The sequence below is a fragment of the Podospora pseudopauciseta genome, assembly GCF_035222475.1.
Source record: "Podospora pseudopauciseta strain CBS 411.78 chromosome 2 map unlocalized CBS411.78m_2, whole genome shotgun sequence".
In the NCBI taxonomy this organism is placed as follows: Eukaryota; Fungi; Ascomycota; class Sordariomycetes; order Sordariales; family Podosporaceae; genus Podospora; species Podospora pseudopauciseta.
In genome coordinates, this window is record NW_026946663.1 from 499,751 (window position 1) to 523,164 (window position 23,414).

At 53.1% G+C, this 23,414-nt stretch overlaps 5 protein-coding genes across 5 annotated transcripts; 3 read left to right on the forward strand and 2 right to left on the reverse strand.

The window, feature by feature from the left end:
- The first annotated feature begins 73 nt into the window (after nt 1-73).
- On the forward strand, nt 74-2,440 carry QC763_201070 (uncharacterized protein). Its single transcript, XM_062909144.1, has 2 exons — nt 74-1,291; nt 1,354-2,440. Exons 1-2 carry the CDS (start codon nt 840-842, stop codon nt 2,339-2,341), a joined length of 1,440 nt encoding a protein of 479 aa, XP_062767895.1. The 5' UTR covers nt 74-839; the 3' UTR covers nt 2,342-2,440.
- QC763_201080 (uncharacterized protein) lies at nt 2,361-4,250 on the reverse strand. Its single transcript, XM_062909145.1, has 2 exons — nt 3,214-4,250; nt 2,361-3,136 (listed from the first exon to the last, which is right to left on the reverse strand). The coding sequence occupies exons 1-2, from the start codon at nt 3,758-3,760 to the stop codon at nt 2,559-2,561; spliced, it is 1,125 nt and encodes a 374-aa protein (XP_062767896.1). The 5' UTR covers nt 3,761-4,250; the 3' UTR covers nt 2,361-2,558.
- Nucleotides 4,251-4,480: 230 nt separating this feature from the next.
- Nucleotides 4,481-6,523, reverse strand: QC763_201090 (uncharacterized protein; the record flags this gene model as incomplete). The annotated part of the gene is made up of 1 exon (XM_062909146.1): nt 4,481-6,523. One exon carries the CDS (start codon nt 6,521-6,523, stop codon nt 4,481-4,483), a length of 2,043 nt encoding a protein of 680 aa, XP_062767897.1.
- Nucleotides 6,524-6,977: 454 nt separating this feature from the next.
- QC763_201100 (uncharacterized protein) lies at nt 6,978-14,066 on the forward strand. The gene is made up of 5 exons (XM_062909147.1): nt 6,978-7,072; nt 7,127-8,909; nt 9,093-12,602; nt 12,656-12,824; nt 12,989-14,066. The coding sequence occupies exons 2-5, from the start codon at nt 8,457-8,459 to the stop codon at nt 13,702-13,704; spliced, it is 4,848 nt and encodes a 1,615-aa protein (XP_062767898.1). The 5' UTR covers nt 6,978-7,072; nt 7,127-8,456; the 3' UTR covers nt 13,705-14,066.
- A 2,262-nt stretch (nt 14,067-16,328) lies between these two features.
- QC763_201110 (uncharacterized protein) lies at nt 16,329-22,196 on the forward strand. The gene is made up of 7 exons (XM_062909148.1): nt 16,329-17,747; nt 17,804-17,983; nt 18,040-18,621; nt 18,833-19,743; nt 19,882-19,914; nt 20,040-21,516; nt 21,758-22,196. Exons 1-6 carry the CDS (start codon nt 17,174-17,176, stop codon nt 20,553-20,555), a joined length of 2,796 nt encoding a protein of 931 aa, XP_062767899.1. The 5' UTR covers nt 16,329-17,173; the 3' UTR covers nt 20,556-21,516; nt 21,758-22,196.
- Nucleotides 22,197-23,414: the final 1,218 nt, after the last annotated feature.

Genomic DNA, 23,414 nt, shown 5'->3' on the forward strand with positions numbered 1-23,414 from the left:
CGAGGTTGACATGGCGGGCTGGCCGGGTGAGGGGTTGATTAGCTGAGGAGTTGCTATGGCCCGATAACGGAGCACCGCAACGGTCCGAACCGGTCAGAGGAAGCGTTTTCACCGTCAAAGCCCGTTAAGAGCACCCCGACCACGGGAGATAACGGCCGGAATTTCTCCGGCCGTTTCGATCGGGCGTCTTGGAAAAAAATGGGGAGGGAGGCCGGCTGAGGCCGGTTATGGCCGGAGATGGGTGGAGCTCGTTTGTTGCTGTTACATAGCTAGTGCATAGTCGACACAACTGCATGGGTTGCTTTCTTCGACTTCATTCGGATGCAAGGGTGACGACAGGAATATAGGGTGAGTTTCTCTTATCTTTTCGGCTGGTCATGGTGAGGGCGCATGAACTGTATTTTGGTGTGTTTGGACTGACTTGCACGACCATAGGCGTGCACCAGTGACGTTGAGGTTAAGGTTGGTGCTGGTGGTTATCTTGCTTGATATTGCGAGCTTAGGAATATATAATATACTGATTCGAACCATTATATCTTCGTCGAGATCCCGCTGCCAGACACAATGGCCGGGCCAGCAAGGTGACAGTCTCGTGGTCTCCTCGTGGCTTTCCATGACAAAGAGAAATCGGTCTGTCGGATATCAAACCATCCGGGGGAGTTGCTAGTTCGCATAGACGGTCAAAATGTAACCAGGGCGAGGCCGGAATATATTCCGGCCATGGTGTATATAGGCGAGCAAGTTGGCCAGTCTTCAGGACCAAATCAACAGCTTCAATCTCAATTTCAAACATTTTCTCGACACTTCGAACCCTCAAAGATTCGTGACCTCAAGACACAATGGGTTCCCTATCCAACCCCGTCACCTCCTTAAATGTCCTCACAGACGCCAAACCAGACGACACCTCCCTCCCAGCCTTTATGGTGTCCACCACCCGCGGCTTCCTCCCCCGTGCCGACCCCATCGTCACTCTACCCCCCGAGTTTGACCCTCTGGAGTCGATCCTTCAGCGTATGCCCGTCAAGACGGCCTCTGGTGAGCCTGGCCTCCTAGCCGAGGGCAAGCTGGGCAATGTCGTCCTGTCCGAGCTCCCAGACTTGACCTCCCACATCGACAAGTACGCCCCCAACCTCCCCTTGATGAACGCCCTGTATCGAGACTACTCCTTCCTCTTGTCCGCCTTCCTCCTCGAACCCTGCCACCTCCGGTTCATCAAAGACGAACCTTACGGCCTAGCCCGTGATGTCCTCCCAGCCAACATTGCCCGCCCAATCAAGCGCTGTGCCGAATTGTATGACACCCCCAACCCCCCTTCCCTCTTATCACTGTTGCTAACCCTCCTGTCACGAAAAGAACAGGCTTCAAACCCTTCATGGAATACGCCGGCTCCTACGCCCTCTACAACTACCGCCTCGCCAACCCCCCCTCTGGCCTCTCCTACCCCAACCTCCGCCTCATCCGCGCGTTCGAGCACGGGCTCGACCCCGCCTCCTCCGAGGCAGGCTTCGTGCTCGTGCATATCGCCATGGTCTCCCACTCCCCTCTGCTAGTCTCAGGCTGCGTCAACGCCATATCGTCCGCTACCTCCCGCGACAGGAGCAGGTTCAACACCGCCCTCGGGGAGGAGATGTTGACCGCGTTGCGCAACATCAACAGGTCGATGGAGACGATGTGGCAAAAGTCCAAACCGGGGAGTTACACCTCGTTTCGGACCTTCATCTTTGGGATCACCTCGCAAAGCATGTTTCCCGACGGGGTGCTGTACGAGGGGATAGAGGAGTACGAAGGGGAAAGACAGAGTTTCAGGGGAGAGTCGGGGGCGAACGATAGTATGATTCCACTGATGGATAGTTTGTTGAGTATTCCGATGCCGGAGACGCCGTTGACGGAGATATTGAAGGATTTTAGGCAGTACAGGCCGTCGAATCACCGGGATTTTATCAAGTATGTAGCTGAGAGGCAGGATGAGTTGGGGATCAAGCGATGGGCTTTGGGCGAGGAGGAGGAGGAGGAGGAGGAGGAGGGGAGGGAGACAAGGAGGCTTTGGTTGAGGCTGTTGGATCAGGTGAGGGAGTTTAGGTGGCGGCATTGGTGTTTTGCTAGGGAGTATATCCTCAAGCAGACTTCGCATCCTACTGCTACGGGGGGGAGTCCGATTGTGACTTGGTTGCCTAATCAGTTGGGTGCTGTGTTGGCTGAGATGGAGAAGATTTATGGGGAGAGTGGTGGGGGTGGGAAGCTGGGGGAGGAGATCGAGGAGATTATGGACTTGGTGGGGAGGCAGAGGGAGATGTTGGAGAAGGAGGTGAGGAAGTTTTGCGAGGAGAGGGGTGTTAACTAGGTAGAAATGTGGCTCGGTATGGCGTTTGTGAGTAAATGATGCAAAATCGAGATTTGTCTCCCCTTAACCAATGCTATGCTTTCTACTTCTCTCTTTCTACAAATCGCAAACAGTTGCAACGCCAACTCCATTAATACCCCTTACTCATACCACCCATACCATTACATTATCATGACCCATTCCTGTCACTTTAAACCAGATCCCCCCTCCCCCCAATTCAAAAAGCCATAACCATCCCAGCCACCCAAACCAAAGCTCCCACAAATCCCCCCTTATACCTCACAGCAGCCCCCGTCCCCAGCAAAGCCTTCGCAACCCCAGCCGTCTCCCCCGCTCTCACAAGCGTACAGCTCGCCGTCCCACAACCATACCCATCAGGACAGCACCCCTCACTTTCATCCCTCTCATTGCACATGAACCACCCATTAGCACACTCATCCCCCATCACAGGCGGCGCACCAGTCGGCATCGGCACCGCAACCGTCACCCCATTGCCATCAACCACCGTCGTCGAGGAAGTCAAAGGCGGGCAATCAGTCTCGGCGCAATCCCGACCTATCTGACAACACCCCCCCTCGTTATTCGCGCGAGCAAGACAAGCATAGTACCCCGTGGGACAAAATCCCGGTTCACCCGTTGTAGACGTCTCCGGGGCGTCATCAGACGTAGTTGTCGATGACTGGGGTCGAGTCGACGTTGTTTCTGGAGTAGAACTCGACTCTGAAGTAGTTGTTATTGTTGTCTCCAGCGGAGCCGAGGTCGTGGTTGTAGTTAGGATGGGAACAGGAGTGGACACTATCCCCTCTTTGACACCTACAGTTTCATATCAGTCAACCATCCCACCAAAAATCCATGTCAAGATGGGCACTTACAACCCAACCCGCCGCAAACCCACCCCTTCAAACAACACCCTCCCCCAACCTCACTCGGGCACCCAACCCCCCCCTCCCCGCAACTCGCCACGCCCCCCGTGCACTGGGTGTTATCCGGGCAGCAACCCACCGGCCCCAAGCCAGTATCCGGGATTTTGATGCATGTCGACCCTTCGTAGCAGCAGGTGTTGGGGTAGCCGATGTTGCTGCATGATAGGGTGTCTGTCGGACAGGACCACTGTCTTTTGCTTACTCCCAGCACCCCTCGTCGTTGTGGGTTGGGGGATGCGGGTGGAGGGGGGTTGTAGACTGCGCGGAGGGGGGCGGAGAAGGAGGTTCCATCTCTCGGGAGGAGGACCGCAGCAGAAGAGTTGGAAGGGGATGTATGGGAGGGGTCGAAGGCGCAAAAGTGGGAGTGGAATTTGAGGGAGGGGTTGTTGGGGGGCATTTTTCGGATGGCGGTTGGTTGTTGGAGGGGGTTTTGTTGTTCGGCGAGGGAGAGGTGGGCGGTTATTAAGGTCCAGAGCGGGAGGGGGAGGGGGCGCATTGTGGTGGTGGTGGTGGTGGTGAGTGAGTGAGGTTGTCTGTGATCTGGGGAGGGAGCGGTGTTGCGAATTGAATTGAATTGCGGTGTAGCGTCGGGTGCACAAGAGGGGTTACCGTCGCGCGGGCACAGCGGGGGTAATTCAACAGAGAAAAATGTGTCAACAATAAATCATGCAAGAACCTCAACCCTGGAAGAGCCGTCTGTATCGCCAGAGGAGGCGTGGTCGTGATTGTAAATGTTCAGCTGTCGCAAGTCGTATGCGCAAACAGCTATGTTGACATTCTGTGGGTCCGGCTCTTTGGCCGAGAACACCCCGACAACGCAACGGTCAGGGGAGGGGGGGGGGCGTTGCTTATCGTTGCTTGGCGTACACGTTGGCTGGAGCTAAACTGTGAGAAGGGGTCAATGATGTCTGGACAGACAACCAGATAAAAGTCAGTGAGTGGATCTCCTGTAAGATCTGAGCCAAAAATGAAGAATAGAAAACAGGGTGAACAACAACATCAACAACTGGAAAAGCTCAGTAACACAAACTCTCGGGAACCCCCCTGCATCACCCCACCCGACCATCGGAACCCCCCACGTCCAATCATCCCAACTCGGCAGTTTGTTTACATGTCCCCTGAATTGCTTCAACGTTTGTACATTTTAGATTGAGGGTATCTACCACAGGTGCACATCCATAGTCTTACACAACATCCCCCCACTTATCCAAACTTTTTAAATCTCAAACAGCGTCTCCTTCGTGACCTCCTCACCATCCTCCTCCGCTGCCTCCTTCTTCAACACAGCCTTCTGCATCCCCTTCAAAAACGAGGCACACAGCAACGCCCCCGCCACATTGACATTCAAACTATCCACCACGCTCTGCCCCGCCATGGAAGGGATATTCAACTCGTAATCCGCCTTCTTGACCACCAGCCTGTCCAACCCCTCACCTTCACTCCCCAGCAACAAAACACACGGCGTTCTCTTCAACGGGTCCGTCTCCTCAATATCAAACAAATCAACCTGTCTTCTTTGTCTTGTAGCACCCGGCTCCTGCGCAACAGCAGCATAAACCTCCCAGCCGTTCGCCCTCGAAGCATTGAGGAACTCGGGCAGAGAGTTAATCCCAAAAATGGTCACCTCCTCCGCCGCACCAGCCGATGCCTTCAACGCGACAGGCGTGATTTTTGTCCCACCATAGTTTGTAATCGCCACAGCAGCCGCGCCAAAGAACCCGACACTGCGCAGAATAGCACCTAGGTTGACAGGGTCAAGAATTCTGTCAAGCACCACAACCAAAGGTTTGTGCGTAGCGCTCTTGCGCCAGTAGACAAAGTCATTCGTGCCATTGATAGCAACGTCCTCAGCCGACTGATGGCCCAACTCGACCGAAAACCCAGGCTTAGCCGCGTACTCAGCCGGGTCCTCAGGAATGGCGCCCAAGGCCACGATCGGTGGCTGAGGGAGAGCAGACGCTTCAAGAACAAACCCGTTGTGGGGACGGGAAGAAGACATCTTGCTCATGAGACGCATGCCATACTTCCCGGAGACGACCTCGACAGGGACGTTCTTTTGCTTGGCGAGGGTGCGGATGACTTTCTCGGCTTTGATGTCATCTGAGTTCTGGGACTCGCGGACGTCGTCGCCTTGTTGGATGTAGAGCTTGTAGAGCTTGCGGCGGCCGGAGCGGAGGGCGGCTTCGACGGAGGAGGAGCCGTAGAGGAACTGGGAGGCGGCGGTGGTGTAGGTGATGCCGATGGGCTCGGGGCGCTCGTAGGCATTACTGTCGTTGAGGGGTTTGTCCTTGTAGTCTCTTGGGGGGCGGTCGTTGAAGTCTCTCGGGGCGCGGTCCTTGAACTCTCTTGGAGGTCTATCGCCGAAGTCTCTTGGGGGTCTGTCCCCAAAATCTCTGGAGGAGCGCTCTTTGAACTCTCTTGGAGGCCTGTCACCAAAGGTCCTGGGGGGTCTGTCCCCAAAAGCTCTGGAGGAGCGCTCTTTGAACTCTCTTGGAGGAAAGACCCTCTGAGGCACATCGCCGAAGCTTCTCGATGGCCTGTTACCGTTACGAGGCGGCCTGTCACCAAAGCTCTTGCCCCGTCTATCCCCGTCACGACTCCCCCTATCAAACTTTCTGTCCCTCGACCCGAAGCTCCTTTCTTCCCGGTCACGAGAAGGAGCAGTCTTAGCATAACCCCCAAAAGGCCTCTCTCTCCCCTTGTTCGACCTCTTATCCTGCCCCCAAGGATTCATACCCTCCTCCCCCCTCATCATAGAAGCAAAACCCCTAGAATCCAACGGCTTTGATGCCGAAGACCTCTCCCTATCCCGGCGAGAAGGACGGACATCCCTCCCTCTCTCACCTCTTGAATTGGTAAAAGCATCACCGTCGGCAGAACCCATCCCCATTTCCCGTTTCAGCTGTTTGACCTCTTCGGCTAATTGTCCAGTCTTGAACTTGTAGACCAAACTTTTCTTGCCATGGCTGTCCTCGGGGTCAAAGAAGCGGGCTTGCTTGGACTTGGGTCTGGCCTTGTCTGGGTACTCGGTGATGTCCTTTCTTCCCTTGCGGATCTTGTAGTCGGGGCGTTGGGCTTTGAGTTCATCCCGGAGCTTTTGACGCTCGGCGTAGGTGTGGCCGTCATTTTTGAACTTGCCGGATTGAAGGGTGGTTGAGACGGAGAAGGCCCTTGAGGAAGGGGTGATGAGTGAGATGACCGAGGGAGATGAGGTGGTTATTGACGGCCTGGTGGCACGGTAGGCCAGTTGGAGAGCCATGACGGCTCGGGAAAGTGTGAAGAAGTGAAACTGAATGTATGTATGTTTGCTGAGTGAAGCCTCACTTTTTGAGGTCTCAAGGATGCCAAGAGATGTGTACAAGAGAGATGCACTTGAGGTGTCTAGTGTGATTCAATGCGAAGAAAAGGGTTACAAGCCTCAACCTGAACCACAATCTAAAATGTACAAACGCACAAGACGAACTCAGCCCCCAAAATGAGAGAAAATGAATGCTTTTGAGACTATGTTTGCTCCTTCCTCGAAGAAAATCCATGCCTTGAGATGCAGAAAAAGTCGGGAAGGTGCCAAGCCCAGGACCCAGCGGCCCCACCACAGCTGCCGGGCAGCCAACCAAAGTATTCAGGACATTATATTTCAATTTAATCCCTGCAAAGCCTTAATCCATTTAAGCAAACGCGTGTTTTTGGTCCGTCGCGTGAAAGGCGGCGCCCCTCCACTTCTCATGCTTTGAGACTGTCTCTCTATTAACCATCCCCCCTCACCCCGACTCTGAGCTTGTGCAGTTTTCAGTAAACAGCTTGGGCATTAGTATGAGCCCACAGCTTTTTGTTTTCTGTCATCTCAACTGACTTGCTTCTCCAGGAGTAGCTTCCCCAAACTTGCTTGCATTTGGAAACCTTTCGAACTCGACATTTTGGCACAGCAAACCAGCACGCACCCCCTTCGACTTATTGTTGATGTACTGCCGACCATGGCCACCAACGGTCTTTTGAACTCAGATGATGAGCTGTTTTTTGATCCCATGCCGACAGAAGAACCCACGACCTATGAGTTTCAGTCCGAACTGTCAGACGATGAGGATCCAGATCTGATTGCGGTCGACGAGATTACCCAGCCTGTTGCGCCTTCGGTACCGTCACATTTGATGCCTGCGATGCCTCGTGCGAATGTGGACGACTTTTTGCCCGACGACTCCATACAGTATGAGGAACCACCGGTAACGAATGGGCATGGCTATGACGGACATCGAAGCGATAGAGACGACTCGGCCGGTCCAGTCACAAGAATCGTCGACATTGAAGTAGCGTTACAGGAGATGTCGGAGGAAAAGAAGGCCGAGTTTGAGTACATTGAGGTGCCAGAGATGAAGCCAGAAACTGAGGGCTACATGACAAGGAGGACACGCAATGGGGTAAGGGGTTGTGCTGGGTGATTTGCTGTTTGTGTCTGCTGTGGTGAGAGATATGATGAGCAAGGCTCAAGGATGCAAGTGCGTCAACATCATGGGAGTTGCGTTGTGCTGTGTTAGGTTGTGGCATTTGTCCAGGGAGTTGTAGTTGGCAACTCTTCCAAGTGGTTGAGTGGAAGCTGGGACGACAACCACAAGGGCCTCAGGGGTCGGGGGGTGGGTGGGGTTGCCATCAAAGTATCAAGTCCCAACATGGAGAGCAAGTTGCTCTGTCGGGATGTCATGCAATCCCGGGCTCCTGATCCAAACTCTTTTGGGTTTGTCTTTAGTATGGAGCCAGGGGTTTTTGGGGAGCTTGAGTTGTGCGGTCTTGATGCCTACAGTATCGCTAGCCTCGCTGTTCTGACTTCAAACATGGTCAGCATCCTCTTCCTAACCCACATGACGACCTCCAGCTTTCGGCATCTCCCGAGCCGAAGACTTGTCTGGCTTCTTTTCTGCCTTCACCCATCGCTCCTTCTCCACCTAAGGATTTTGGCTGGATCACACAACTACTGTCAATGACCTTCCCCTATTAATCACAATATTGCTCCTTCCCAACACACCTTCGTCTGAACCCTTAGCGCCTTTTCATTATTTGCAGGTCACACGGTTTTATTATCCATCTATTTCTCCGTTTGGTTTGATTCGTCGTTTTCCTCTTCCCGAGAACCTCAACTTTCTTACTGCTGCTCGCCTCCCAAGCTTCTGAAAACGCCCATTCTCGCCGGTTTGTTCCTTCCAATGGGGTCTTCCAGTCGCTCCAACGGCGAGTATACTCCGCCTTTCGACGACGAGAATAGCGGGGATGACGGGGCTCTGCTCAGCCTGACTGCCGAGGCCAGCAACGGCAGGCAGTTGTCACCTGACGACTACTATATTGACGAGGTTGAGTATATTGACCCAGAGGAAGCCGACTGGAATATTCAATCAGGCAACAACCTGCCAACCAGCGACTTCGACCGCGACTATTTGAACAATTTTCACCCGGCCTACCTGGATGAGCACCAGCCAGAGCACAGGAATTTCGTTCAGTCACAGCAGATGATCATGGATCGCGTCAACCAGGAATCCGACCACGCCTACGAAGGCGATAGCGACTATGCCTCTGATCACGCCTCTGAGTACAAGGAAAGCGACTACAACTCTGACCCCATGGATATTGACCAGATTGACAGCGACGACGGCATTGACTCTGTAAGCGCAGGCAGCCAGATTGGCGGAATTGGGCGACCAGAGTCAAGTGACTCAACCTCTGCACTGCATTCACTTATTCATTTACTTGTTGCAAAACTCTCTATTTTCGGCATTTCTCTTTTTCACTCCAATCAATGCCCATTGTTCTTTCTTGCCGGCAAATTGTTGACCCATACTTTATAGGACTATTACGATGACTCCAGAAAGCGCAAGAGAGGTTCTAACGATAAATACTCTGGTGCCGTTGACGATTTCGACGAGGCCTCTGACGACGACATCCCCCGCACCCGAGGTGCCCCCACCAAGCTTCCGCCTGTTAACTTTGGCAGATCTCTGCGCAAGCGTGCTGAAGTCACCAATTACTATGGCGGTCTTGATGAGTTGCAGGAGGATGATGAGGATTCATTCATTGTCACCTCTGATATTGTGCGACCCGGTCGAAAGAAGTTGAAGCGCTTGTCTTCGAGGCTTTCTGCCAGGTCCACACAGAAGACCACGTCTGTCTCTGCCTCTGCGGGTGACTCTGACAGAGAATTTGAGAGCAGCCGCCGCCGTTCATCCCGTGCCAACAAGAACACCAGAAAGATGGTCGACAAGTACGCCGAGGACGACGATGACGAGGATGATGAAGCTTTCTACATCTCGGACAACAAACCTGCTGCTGCCCCCAAAGTCGCCAGCGTGAAGGAGATCTTCCAGGGCAACATTCCCACCGACTTCAAGGAAGCTCACAGGTTGACCTGCGACAGTTGTGCCTATCCTGATGACCGCAACAAGGGAACCTTTGTCTTTTGTCAAGGCTGCTCCAATGTCTATCACAAAGTCTGTCTGGGCAACCGCAGCAGCCGTGAGCAGCGTGTGACCAAGGTTGGGCCAGATTCCTTCGTCATGCAGTGCCGCTTTTGCATTGATGTTTACAAGAAGCGAGACCCGCGGGCACCCAGCCACGGCACATGCCAAACTTGCCATGTCAGAGGCCCATCATGCATCCCTTTCTCCGAAAAGAAAACACCCAAGCAAGAGGAGAAGTTGCGCATCGATAATGGCGGTGTTGATCCCATCACGGAGGTCAATCCCAAGCTTATCAACAACCACAACAACGTCCTCTTTCGCTGTGCCAGGTGCCATCGAGGTTGGCACTATGAACATCTCCCCCATCCCAATCCGACTCGAGACCCGTCTTGGTCAGAGCCTCTCAATCTACGCAAGCTCAGGTTGGAAGAGTACCAGATCGATTGGATGTGCAAGGACTGTCGCGACACAGATGGGCTCAAGCCTGACAAGATTGTGGCCTGGCGCCCAGCTGATCGCAAGAGCTACATCGAAGGTCAGACTATCGCAGACTTCGACGAGGATCAAATCGAGTACCTGATCAAGTGGGAACGCCAGTCTTACAACCATTGCCAGTGGTTCCCTGGCGCCTGGGTCTATGGTATCGTCAAACACAACATGCGTGTCTCCTTCCTCAAGAGGACATTTGGAGAGGGGCTTGAGGGAGGTCCCGACAGCGAGATCAAGGCAGATTCTCTGCTCAGATGGACTGAAAAGGAGGCCATCTACAATGTCTGGGTCACACCTGATATCATTCTCGATGTCCACGTCGCTCCGCGAACCGTCGAGGCTGAAGCAAAGTACAAGGCTCGGTCTCGCGAGGACAAGTTCCAGGAGGACTTGAGCCGGATCTTCCACGTGGTCAAAATCCTTGTGAAGTTTGAGGGCCTTGGGTACGAGGATGTTGTTTGGGACACCCCTCCGGACTCGTCAGACGGTGCTCTCTGGGAGGCGTATCAAGAGGCGTACCGGGAGTACCTCAATGGCAAGCACTTCAAACCAGAGTCCAACCGTGTCATGCGAGAGCGCCTCCAAGAATTCCGCCAACTCGATTTCGTCAAAGATATCGAACTCAAGAAGCAGCCCGAGGGCCTCAAGCGCGGCCAGCTTATGGAATATCAGATCAATGGCGTCAACTGGATGCTTCACAACTTCCGTCATGACAGGAGTGTCATTCTTGCCGATGAGATGGGTCTGGGCAAAACAGTTCAAATCGTGGCACTGCTCTACACTCTCATCATGACCAAGCCTCGCATCTGGCCGTTTCTTGTTGTGGTGCCCAATGCGACCTGCGCCAACTGGCGCCGTGAGATCAAGAAATGGGCTCCTGACCTTCGAGTTGTTGCATACTATGGCGGACGAGTGTCTCAACAGGCCGCAAAGGAGTACGAGCTGTTTCCAGGCAATACTCGCGACATGAAGGCACACGTTGTCATCATGTCCTACGACTCGGTCAAGGACAGTGAAACGCGATCCCGGTTCAGCAGTGTGAAGTGGGCTGGTCTAATTGTCGACGAAGCTCAGGCCCTCAAGAATGACGAGAATTCGCTGTACAAGGCCTTGAACATGCTCAATATCCCGTTCAAGGTTCTTCTGACAGGAACGCCATTGCAAAACAACAAGAGGGAGTTATTCAACCTCCTTCAGTTCATCGACCCCAGTATGAAGGCCGAGCAGCTTGACCAAGAGTACGACCAGATCACCTCGGAAAACCTCAGGCATCTTCATGATCTGATCCGGCCGTATTTCTTGCGCCGCACAAAGGCCGAGGTGCTCACCTTCCTGCCGACGATGGCTCAGATCATTGTCCCTGTTTCGATGTCGGTCTTGCAAGAGAGGCTCTGCAAGTCGATCATGGAGAAGAACCCTCAGCTCATCCGATCCATCTTTGCTCAGGGCAAACTGAAGGCCAACGAGCGTGGGTCGCTGAGCAACATCCTCATGCAACTGCGCAAGTGTCTCTGCCATCCTTTCATCTACAGCCAGGCTATCGAAGATCGCAACCTGTCTCCCGAGCTCACTCGCCGGAACTTGATTGAGGCCTCTTCCAAGCTGATGCTCTTGGAGATTATGCTGCCCAAGTTGAAAGAGCGCGGCCACCGCGTCCTCATCTTCAGTCAGTTCCTTGACCAGCTGACGGTCCTCGAGGACTTTTTGATGAGTTTGAACCTCAGACACGAGCGTTTGGACGGCAGTCAGTCTAGTTTGGAGAAGCAGAAGAAGATCGACGCATTCAACGCTCCAGATTCAGACATCTTCTGCATGTTGTTGTCGACGCGCGCTGGTGGTGTTGGTATCAACCTGGCGACGGCCGACACCGTCATCATCCTCGACCCCGACTGGAACCCTCACCAAGATATCCAGGCTCTTTCACGCGCCCATCGTATCGGACAGCGCAAGAAGGTCTTGTGCTTCCAGCTCGTCACTATTGACTCGGCCGAGGAGAAGATTCTTCAGATCGGTCGCAAGAAAATGGCGCTCGATCATCTGCTCATCGAGACCATGGACAATCAGGACGACGCCCCCAATGACGTCGAGTCGGTCTTGAAGCACGGCGCTGAAGCTCTCTTTGGCGACAAGAAGAAGGATGCCATCAAATACGATTCGGCTGCTGTTGACAAGCTTTTAGATCGATCCATGCAGGAGGAAACCAAGACCGACGATAAGAAATCGGCCGAGTCTGCTTTTGCCCACGCCCGAGTGTGGGCCAACGATGGTCTTGCTGACGAGATAAAGGAGACCGAACAGCAGGAGATGTCGCTCAGTGTCTGGGACCAAATTCTCAAGCAGCGTGAAGAGGAGGCTCGTCGTGAGGCCGAGAAAGCTAGGGAAACTCTCGGCCGCGGTGGACGCCGTCGTGGGGTGAGTAGTTATGCTTCCAGTCTCTGGAAGTCCAGAATACTAACGAACAACAGAATGCCAATTACGCAGGTCCCCAGTTCGAGTTTGATGAGGGAGAGAAGCCAGACAGTGATCAAGGCGAAGGTGATCATGACTTCATCGCTAAAAGCGATGGTGGTGATACAAGCGACGAGGAAGTCGGCACTCCAGCCACTGGGCTATCAGCACACTTGCGCAAGTCAGGTACGAAAAGTCAACTTTCTTTAGTTCAGTCAAGAAGCAGAGCCAAAGGCAACAAAGGGGGCGCGACACCACCAGTCACGCCCAGCAAGATGAAGACCCCGCAAAAGACCACTCAAACACGCAGTATTACTCGAACCACAAGCTCACTCAAGACAACTTCTCAGACAACGAAAGCGGCCAGGCCCAGACCCAAAGCAACGCCCAAGCCCAAGGGAAAGCAGCAGCAGCAGGAGCAGCAGCTTCCCTCGCCCCCCAAAACGGCCACGCCAAAGGCGCCGTCAATGGTGATAAAGTTAAACGTTCCCAAGTCGAAGTCGCCATCTTCACGGCCCAAGGCCCAGGCGCCCAACAACAAAACGGCGGTGGCGCCAGCAACAGTCGCCCAGTTAGCACAGACGTCCGGTTTAATGTCCCGGACAATGCTGCGTCCCAAAACCAAAGACGGCAACAGCAGCAGCAGCAGCTCGGAGCTGTCGGAGGTGTCGGGGGAGCCCCAGTAACTCACCACCAGGCAGGTGCAAGCATGACAGCCTCTCAAAGGGCGGGGATTGACTTGTTGAACTCGATTGCGATGAGGCCTGCTGGGCAGTCTGGAGGTGGTGGGGGTGGGGGGGTGATGGTTAACCAGATTGGTGTGCCGACGGTTCCGAGCTCGACGTCGTCGTCGGTGGCGGCGGCGGCGGTGGTGCTGCCAAAGGCGGAGCAGTGCGTTGTTTGCAAGTATAGTCACCCGTGGGGCTGGGAGTGCCCTGAGATGAGGAGCATGAGGAATTTGAGGGTGGCGTTGGATGAGCTGAAGCGGGATGGGAGGTTGACGGAGGAGGAGAGAAGTGGGTGGAGGGGGTTTTTGGTGGAGAAGTTGAGGTTGTTGAGGGGGTGATCTTGGGGCTTGCTCATAATTTTTGAGCATTGTTGTGTGTTGTTTTCTTTTTGGAAGGGGAGTGCTAGTCAGACGGGGAGACAAAATGATGATGGGGAGGGGCTGGCTGGTGATTCATTGCGAAAGAGAGGAGGTGCTCTGGCAGGATCTCTAAGCTCATTTCATTCAGAAGAGAGGGATTATCTCCTTTTTAATACTCTGCGGTTGAGTTTTCTATTGCATAGCGCGATATACCCTGGGGTTTTTTTTGGTGCATTGAGGCATTCGGATGGAGGTGGGGAGGCGTCGGGGGTTTGCTTTTGCGCGCCACGCAGCATCATACAGAGAGATTTTTATTTACAAAGACGGGGATTGCGTTTGTGCTTGCTACCTACCTATGTGATGTACTCAAGAGTGACTGTTTACCTATGTTTGTGTGATGTTGCCCACACTGGTTTGTTTCCATGAGAAGGGGAGGGGTTGTTGGCCTTGTTCGGGTGGGCTGCTATGGGGAGGGGAGAGTTGGGAAGGGGAGAATTGGGGAGGAGAGTGTCGGAGGGGAGAGAGTTGGGGAGGAGGGTGGGCGACTTGGCATGGTCCAGGCGGTTGTGGAGGGGGCGGGGGGAAAACTTGGGATGGTATGGAAGGGAAATAGCAAGGTGGCTAGATTTTAGGTGTTTTGGGATAGAAAGTGAGACGAGAGGAGGAGGTACAGTGCGGGCATGTGATGATGGAGATTGGGATGTAAGTCAAGGGAATGAGAGAAGTCGAGACGGGGAAGTGGTTGGGTCATTGGGACAGAAGATTCAAGGTCGGGTTAGGCAACATGACATCTTTGTGACGTGCTCGAGGTGGGCGAGCAAGATGCCTACCTCCTCAATGGCCAACTCCAGGTGCAAGGCACAGGGCTGGCGGGTTGGTAGTGTGACATCTACACTCTCGGTGAGAGCTCAGGGGAGCTCGCTGGCAAGGATGTGGGAGGGAGTGGTTGGGATGGCAGTGCTCCATGGTTAGGATCTGGGGCTGATGTCCAGAATCGCGGGAGAGGGGTAGAGGAGGAGTTCCAGCCAGACCAAACTGGAGGAAGGGCGATTGACAGTCTAGATCTGAGGGGGGTGTCGGACCGATGATGTGAGTGGTATGCGGGTAGATGGGAGGGTTTCCCAAAGCACACTGCGCCTCCATGTGGAGGTTGCTTTTGGGTCTGGCAGGTTTGTTTCAGATGATAGCTTACTTTGTTAGATTTGGGTTTTGAGGGTGGCAAGGCTGGTGAGATGAGATGACGCCTTTAGGCCGGCTGAGAGGTGGTCGAGGGTTTCAGGAAGAGGGGTGGGTTGTTCATTATCGGTCTGTCGGGAGGGAACGACTCGCGGTCGGAGGGGGAATAGGGAGGTTGGGATGCGAGTTGCAGGGGAAAACTGGAGAGGAACGGAGTTGTAGAACGGTGAGATTGGTGGTGCGCTAGCTACACACGATGGATCCAATGGGTTGGTGGTATGTACCTAGTTTATTGCTGGAATGGGAATGGATGGTGAGGGTTGTGGCTGGCATTGGTGTTGACGTTGACATTTGACAGCTGACGGGTTGACGTGCGTAGCGGCCCGTTGAATGGACTGAGCTTAGCCTCTTCAGAAATGAGGGACATAAGAAAGAGTTTTGGTATTTTCTGTGTTTTAGAGCTGCCCAAAAGCTTTGTTTATTTATTGGCTTTGGAGATCTGTTGTAAGTGGCAGGATGCTTAGAGGTTGATATGGCTCCATTGGGATACCCACCAACTTTGACACTGGACGTAAAGAACCCTTTCTGGAGGGCGTGTGACCTTTGGAGATTTGGAAGTATATAGGGCAAAGACGAGATGTTGGGATCAAACTGTCAGTACTTGTCATCCGATGTCTTGGAATACACGTGGTAACTTCAACATGCATAATCTTGGTATTGACTTGATGCTGTTATTCTTTTTGTGGACTTAGCCACATCTTGCAAGTGTCAAGTACCTACCTAAGCCCTGGGAGTAAATAACAATTCAATGTCTGTCCAGTAAGTGCTCACAGGCACCGGTGTTTGGCGTGTGGAGTGCTATGTGAGCGGAGGTTGGCGCCACTTCTCACCACGATGCTGGAAAAGTATCTTGATCAATGAGATGATATTCTCCCAGTCCCTGAAGCCGTACTACCCATCCCATCCATCAGCCAGCTCCCGCCGTGTAGCCGCCCTGAACACAGATATCTCACCAAGGATCACAACACACATGCACTAAATACCTCTTTGGTACCTTCCGGTATCTTTTCTCCCATTTGCGGTCGGAGTGGCCGTTTGTCACGTGTGACTAGTGAACCAAAAAGAACAGGCACCAAATGTGGCTTCCCGTCCAGTGCCTGGGCAAAGGCAAGCAACCTTATTCAGATTGACTGTGAGGCCGTTTGCTTCAACCTTGTTCAAGTCCTTTTGGTCTGTCCGGCATTTGTTTACATGCATTGATATGAGTCAACGGGGAGATGTCTGCTCGTTCCGATAGGTTGGCAAGTTGCTTTCTGAAGTGTTGAGGCTCATGCATTCCACAAGCCCCCCACAAGCTTATGTGGCTTGTCTGTTCGTTTGGTTGCGGTGGAGGAGAGGTTAGCAACGGAAAACACCGATCAAGCGTGGATTAGGGCACCAGACTAAGGTAGTCAGAACCAGAAAAATAAATAACGGGACAGATATCTATGTGGCTGTTTAGGTTCTTTCGCCTCTTTTCTAATGCTGGCTGTTACGCTGTCAATCGGTAGCAAGTAAATACCCTACCTAACTTAGATATCAACACTAGGGTATTTTCCAAGTGCATTTGCTGTTTTGCCTTGCAACTTCATCTTCAACCCTGGTCCCTTGTCCCTCGTCCCTTCCTGCCCTCTGCCGGAGACGCACAACAGGCAGGCGCACAACACCTCAAAGCTACGGTCGTACTTACTTGTGATCTGCTCAACTGGCTACACCTGCCAGCTAGGTAGATAGGAGGGCTCCCAGTCACCTAGCTCCAGCACCATCAGCGGCATCAGCCTTGTTTTAACTGACACTTGTCCGCTGGCCCACTGGCGTGCCGTTCCACGAGGCCTCATTCATTCTTGTCCTCGTTCTATTGTTACCGCACGCCTCGTTACCATTCTCAGCTCTATTTTCCGGCCAAGGATACCAGTCCTGCTGTCAACAGTGCTAACCTGCATATACTTTCTATAGAGGAGGTTCACGGCGGTATAAACACGACAACCCAAGTCGACCAGGCTTTCCGCCAGCTGTCTCAATTGATTGGACTGCGACTATATCATTCCGTTTGCACGCACCCACCACGCACATCCTGTTGCCTCTCTTTCTCTTTTTCTCTCTCTCGCCTCCCGGGGGGCAGTGCCGGCATTGTTTCCTTTTGGATTTGACTTGACCAGTGTGTGCTGTCTCCGCCATTTGTTTTTGTTCTGTACTGTTTCCTTTGACTTCCCCGAGCTTCTCTGCTTTTTCCATGTACACGCCTTTGGCTGATGCGAAAGCAGGGTTCTCTGTCAACGCAATGTCTGGTGGTAACCTGCATCAACAGCAGCCTGACTGCAAGCAGCCTAGGCCTCATTGGTTCGCTGGGGAGTTTTCATCGCCTTCCGTGGCATCTTCTGGCCGCTCTCCGTCATTGACCAGTCTTGAGTCCGTTTCTTCTCTTGATAGTGTGTCAGAGTCGGCCTTGAAGACACCAACAGCACCGGCAAACTGGCGTGCTGATTCCAACGAGACAAAAGAAGCTGCAGGCACGACCAACCAAGTAGTAAATAAGCCAGGCAGGCGTCACAACTTTCATCAGGGCTCTCCATCTTCTCTGTTCACCAGTTCTGGTACTGCGACTCCGATATCGTCTCATCGCATTCCTTCGGTAGTGAACCCAACTTCTCAGAACGCGGGTATCCATGCGCCAAAACCCTCTGTTGAAAGGGGACGACACGAAGAAGATCCTGCTGGCAGTTGCGGAGCACGCGATCCTGACTGTTTTGATTCGGTTAGTGGTGTTGGGTCAAGGCTCGACACTGATGGTGAACAAGGCCACAGAGGTACATACCCTCTTGCACACATGTTCCTGATGCAGCTTACTGACTTGTAACTGAAGCTCACGAGTTCTCTTTTGTTGACGATAACAGCCTGAAGGCATCTTCAGGGCTTGTATCACGTAGCTTTTCCCCCCAAGCTGGATACAGGAGAAAGTATTCACATGAGCGTGACAGAAAAGCCCATATTTTGCAGCAGTTTGAGAGTATCAGAGGTGTTTGGCCGTCGGATTCTGTAACTGGTTGGTGTACCCTGCTTCTAAACGACGATGCCAGTATGCCTGACTGATGATCATAGCTCCGTTGCACAATACAAGCGGGTCCAGCCTCCTTTTCAAAGCCCCCATCGCAAAGAACATCGCCGAGATCAAATCTAAGCTCGCATTCGCTGGGCTTCTTGCCTCAACGGCCCTTTCTCAGCCAGCAGACAGGCACAACTACACCACCCCCCGTCCTCCTTCCCCGAGCATCGGCTCGGACACTACAATAAGGGCAGCCCCGCATCAGCTGACCACGTATTCCGGCCAATCAATAGAGGTCACATCACCAGCAATACAAACAACAGGCAGTGCCCCGAACACCTCCGAGCCATTGTCCTCCGTTCCGGACCCACTTTCCGGAGGCATAAATATCTCCTTCGGGCAGCTCCCAAACTTGAACTCAGATTCCTCTTTTTCTTTTGATGAGCAACAGCAACAGCAACAGCAACAAAAATCGTCCAAGCATCTTGAAAAAGAAGAAATGTCTGGCTCCGTCGTGGGTAGCGTTGGCGCTGGTGAGCGCTCGCCCTCAGGCGAGCAGATGCGTCTGTCTGGTGGTTTGAGTGGAAGAGGGCAGCTTGCTGCCAGCACTGCCGGCCCCTTTGGTGGTCGCGCGAGAGGTACGTTTATTTTTTTCCATTCATCTGTGTTAGTCGGTGTGTTTTGGAATTCATATACTTTCTCTTTTCTCTTTTCTCTTTTTTCTTTTGCTTTTCTTTTCTTTTCTTTTGCTTTTTCTCTCTTTTGCTTTTTACGTTATCTCTGCTATGGTTGTTGCACCGGTTGAATTTGTCTTCACTGGTAGAAACACAAGCTCTAACATGCTTCCAGGCATTGACAACTGGCGCCAGCGAGCGCAGTCCCCGCCCCAGCCCAGGACCGGCAATGGTATATATCTATTCAATCTCAATCATCTGAGTCAAGCTGATCAGTATATAGATACAACCTCTTCTCCTTGTCTGGGCGTGGTCCTTTCTCCCGCCAATGGCAACTTTGCTGCTGGCCCCTCCCAGGGGTACAACCCTGGCTTCTCTTCGCCTGTTGCGCCGCGCTCTCCCACCTTGGCGTCTTTTTCTTCTGCCCCGACCCGCCCCGCCGTCCTGTCCCCTGCTGCCCGGCAGCAGTTCACTCTTTTCCCCGGCCCATCCGCCGCCACCGGCATCTTTTTACCTGGCACTCCGACCGTCTCTGCCGGTTTCAGTTTTAGTGACTTTGCCGGTGGCTCCGGCTTGTCGCCCGTCGGCTTCTCTGGTGCTCCCAGCTTTGTCGACCCGTCTGGTTTCGCCTCTCTGTCGCTCTCTGACCCCGCGGCCGCCCGCCAAGGCCAGCTCACCCATCTGCGAATGATGGGTGATGCTGGGACTGGCAATCTTTTCTCGCCCCCGACATCCCAGCCCCAGGGGCTGTACGGAGTCCCTTCGTCTTCTGCCGGTGGTGGTGGCTCGGCCGCGACCCCAACCACGACCGCTCCCCCGGCGATCCCGGCCCCGCGCCCCCAGAACAGGGATCTGGCTCAGTACCAGAGCCAGTATCTGGTCACCATCGGCCCTGATACCCAGGGATACTGTTTTGTCCGCCCTGACGGCAGCCGGACCCGACTGGTGCCCGTTGACATGCTCCCATTCTCGCTCGTTGGGCTTCCGCCTTCGGAGAACGACAATGACAAGCTGATTGAGTTGGTGATTCCCACCGGTATGGACCGACTCTGCAAGAATAGCAATATTGAGCGGGCGGTTGTTCAGGTACGTTCCATTCTAGTGTTTATTTACTTGCCCCTTTCCTTGTTGGGTGGGTGACGGGTGATGGTCTGTGCACTCAGCCCTCAACCCCCACCAACCCTAGCCCGTCACTGCTCTGCCTGATGCTGACTTTGTGAACAGTCCCCCCCTAATCGCCATCAAGACCCCATCCAGGTAAGCAGTTTTCCTCTCTTTTTCCTCATAATCACCTGGAGAGCTCTCCCGCCCATTCAGCCCAATCCAACTGAGACTCGTATCAGAACCGTATTGACCATATCCTGCTCGCGTCTGATCCTCAGGCTTCTTCTGTTGCCGCCACTACCGGTTCCGGTCCGACTTCCCCTTCTGCCGCACAGCCTAGAAAGATCAAGGTATATTGCGACAAGTGGGTTCACGAGGGCACCTGCGCGTTCACCCAACAAGGATGCAAGTACAAGCACGAGATGCCTATGGACAAGGCCACACAGCACAGTTTGGGGCTGTTTCATGGTTTGCCTACCTGGTGGAAGAAGAGGCAGGCAGAGCTGTCTCGCGAGAGCGAGCGGGGTCCTCTGGAGCGCGGTGGGGGTGTTTCCGTTGGTGGAAGGTTTGCTACGGGCGGTTCTGGTGGCGTCACCGGCACTGGCGCTGGCGCCGGTGCTGGTGCTGAAGGTGGTCACAGACGATATGGTTCGAGCTGGTCGCGCTGGGATAGTGGGAGTGGTGGAAGCGGTGTGGGGAGCGCATCTGGTATGCGCCGCGGTTCTTCTTCTACTGGTAGTGAGTCTGGTTTCCATTCTTCCAACTGGAGAGAGCGTCACCCGGCCCCGGGGTAATAAGCAGATGGTGTGGTTTCTTTTTGTTGCTCCCCCAATCTGAAGGTGGTGCGGTTGGCGTTTTCGTTTGCTTATATGAAGAAGAATACCCCGCGGTATAGTATATACCCCAAGCGGTTTGAGAGCGTTGAAGGGGTGTGGACGATTGGGCGGGATGTGATTTGGTGTCTGCGAGTGCAGTTGTAGTTGTGTACTGACCGAGTGAATAATGTGGTTTTTGGGATGTTCGTGTCGCTGGTGAAGTTTCATCAGTGTGTGGAGATTGTGGAGGGGTTACCACCGCACGACAACCCGAAAATACAACTTCGTCAACGGCCTTTACGACCAAGTAATCCTCCAACTGCTTGTCACGATTTTGCGCCCTGCATCGACTACCGTCTCTGTGATCCTTCTTCAACATCTCAATTTGCTTGACTGTTATTATGGACATCATACCCTCGCAACACCAAGAGTCCACCGTATTCGACATTCATGGAGACATTCGACTGCCGGATGCCTTCTAATCTCATCAAGACCGCGAGAAATATTCGCCAGCCTGATGTTTCAATCGTTAGTTACCAAGTCGACTTTTACTTCCCAGCGGAAAGCATGGTCAAACCTGCTTGGAAAAAGCAACTTTGTGGAAGATCGCAGTTCGCCAAACTTTTTGTCAATGGAATGAGAAGTCTTGGTCACAGCTCTTTACACAAATCAAAATTTCTGTCCCCTTCTTTTCTGGGGTATTATTAGAGGCGCGATTATCGGAGAGGCAACAAAGTTTATCACTGGAGATTACTTTCTCTCGTCACCTCGACACTATCTAAGCTTCGACCGTCTCAGTCTAAACGAGCTTTTGGTTAGTTGTTGGACATCTCGACGACCACATCCTCCCATCGCTACTACAACACTATCAAGATCACGACGAAGATGAACACGTTCTGGGGTGGGCTAGTCGTGGTCCTGGCTGTCCGATCCCCGAGAGGCATGTTCCAGTTCAACTTTGGCATGTGTTTGTCACGGATAGCTGAGGTGGTTTATTTGTCTGTTATTATTGCGTCTAAGGTGACGGTGGGCTTGGTTGCCTCGGTTTAATCCGCCCAAGTGGGCGGTTTGATGGATTTGTGGCGATGATTTCGTTTTTGTTTTTTGGAGTAGGAGTGTACTATTTATCACAACGCGCACACCTCGGTCACTTTTAAGACCCAAAGCTAACTTGGCTATAGACCACCCGCCTCCCAACTTTGGTCCTGTCGGCTCAGAGAGACGCCCTGGGCCTATCCGCCACGGCGAGGTCAATGATGAGGATTCGGAGAGGAACTCAGTTGTGAGTGAGGGGAGGAGTGTTACGGGTATGATGATTATTAGTCCTGGTAGGGCATGATGGATATGAGAACAAGAAATTGGGCGATGATTTGATAACGATAAAATGGGTTTGGAATTGCATGGAAACAAGGATCAGCATGGAATATGGTTCGGAAAATATGGGTTATGGATGATGGATTACGGGGAAATGTTTTGTGGATTTTTGTTGTCGTTTTCTTTTTGCTTATATTTTCTATCTTGGAAGCATTAAATAGCTTTGTGCTCACGCATGGGAATAGTTTGGGAGATGTGCATGTTAGGGTAGTTGGCATAGAGTTTGAGTTCTCTGATTTTGAGAGGTTGTGGTCATTATTGGGCTGAGGTGTGTTGCGGTGTGGTGTGGTGTGGTGTGGTGTGGTGAAGGTGACTCTGGAATGTGTGTTGAAGGTGACTTTGAGATGTGTGGAGTTTTGAAGGTATGTCGTGGATAAGGTATTCAACAGGATCCGTGCTGTTTTGGCTGCCCGCTTCACAGCGACATGAAAAAGAACAGCCCAAAGTTGGATTAACTCACCCTTTGTTGACTTGGACACATCCACTTTGGGAGACAAGAAGCACCCATAAATCTTATAATTCGAGTCTTCGACGTCCTGTATCCATTCACTGACGACCACCGTATTCCGGCAGCTCTTTCCATGACATATAATATTTATCAACAGATAGCTGGTGTAAGTGAGTCGGCAAAACTGTGACGTGATCTGTCCTACGTGAAGACAGTCTCTACTATCGAACCTAAAAATCACCAAGTCAAACGCCCCTTCTCCCCCTCCAAACCAAGTGTCATCTCCTATACCCACCCCGCATACGGGCTCACTCTTATTGTACGATCCCACCTTTGGCCGCATAAGCCCCCCTCCGCCCTTCTGCACAGCTAGGATGTTGTGATAACATCAGTTATCAATATCTTTTCTCCCTCGCTCGCCTCGACGCACTTCCTTGTTTCGAGATCCCAACATAATCTCAACGGACGGAGACTTGACGAGAGTTGAACCGGCTGGCTCCCCGCACTCCTCGAGGTACTGTACACCTCTTCCTCTGTTGCGCTGCTGTCCCGCTATCAACAGCCGAGGAGAAAGAGGGGAGCATCGCTTGCTCTCGCTCCTCGAGCGTACTGTACACTCTCTTTTCTCCTTCCTCCTCTTATATTCCCTCCAGCTACCGCGTCGTGACCCAGCTACCGCTCGCGGGCGCTGTTGCTTTCCACCATAAGAGGAGGAGGGCGGGAGGCGAGCTTCGACGTGGTGGACAAGGGGGAAGGGAGGGGGGAATCAAGGAGAAGGGTCGAGCGGGGGGCTGCTGGGGACAGGTCGGTCATCGTGCTGAATGATGGCCATGGTTTGGCGGAGGGCAAGTGTCGGAAAACGTGTAGCGGTCGTAGTTGTAGTCGATGGCTGCCAGGGTTCCCTTGATGGCATACTAGGCCGTGGTGGGTGTTTATATCGAAAGGTTCTGCGGCACAGGCGGACGGCCCGACGGCTTCAGCAGTGTTTCGAGATGGGGTGGGGTAGTTGTAGTTGT

What these genes read in the sequence shown, in the direction of transcription:
- QC763_201070 (XM_062909144.1), top strand. Translation starts at nt 840, where the DNA reads ATGGGTTCCCTATCCAACCCCGTCACCTCCTTAAATGTCCTCACAGAC. An exon ending in ATCAAGCGCTGTGCCGAATT is followed by an intron (nt 1,292 to 1,353) that starts GTATGACACCCC and finishes TGTCACGAAAAG; the next exon opens with AACAGGCTTCAAACCCTTCA.
- QC763_201080 (XM_062909145.1), bottom strand. Translation starts at nt 3,760, where the DNA reads ATGCGCCCCCTCCCCCTCCCGCTCTGGACCTTAATAACCGCCCACCTC. An exon ending in GGTTTGCGGCGGGTTGGGTT is followed by an intron (nt 3,137 to 3,213) that starts GTAAGTGCCCAT and finishes AAGAGGGGATAG; the next exon opens with TGTCCACTCCTGTTCCCATC.
- QC763_201100 (XM_062909147.1), top strand. Translation starts at nt 8,457, where the DNA reads ATGGGGTCTTCCAGTCGCTCCAACGGCGAGTATACTCCGCCTTTCGAC. An exon ending in GCGGTGGACGCCGTCGTGGG is followed by an intron (nt 12,603 to 12,655) that starts GTGAGTAGTTAT and finishes AACGAACAACAG; the next exon opens with AATGCCAATTACGCAGGTCC. An exon ending in AGCACACTTGCGCAAGTCAG is followed by an intron (nt 12,825 to 12,988) that starts GTACGAAAAGTC and finishes ACAACTTCTCAG; the next exon opens with ACAACGAAAGCGGCCAGGCC.
- QC763_201110 (XM_062909148.1), top strand. Translation starts at nt 17,174, where the DNA reads ATGTACACGCCTTTGGCTGATGCGAAAGCAGGGTTCTCTGTCAACGCA. An exon ending in GCCGTCGGATTCTGTAACTG is followed by an intron (nt 17,984 to 18,039) that starts GTTGGTGTACCC and finishes TGATGATCATAG; the next exon opens with CTCCGTTGCACAATACAAGC. An exon ending in TTGAGCGGGCGGTTGTTCAG is followed by an intron (nt 19,744 to 19,881) that starts GTACGTTCCATT and finishes CTTTGTGAACAG; the next exon opens with TCCCCCCCTAATCGCCATCA.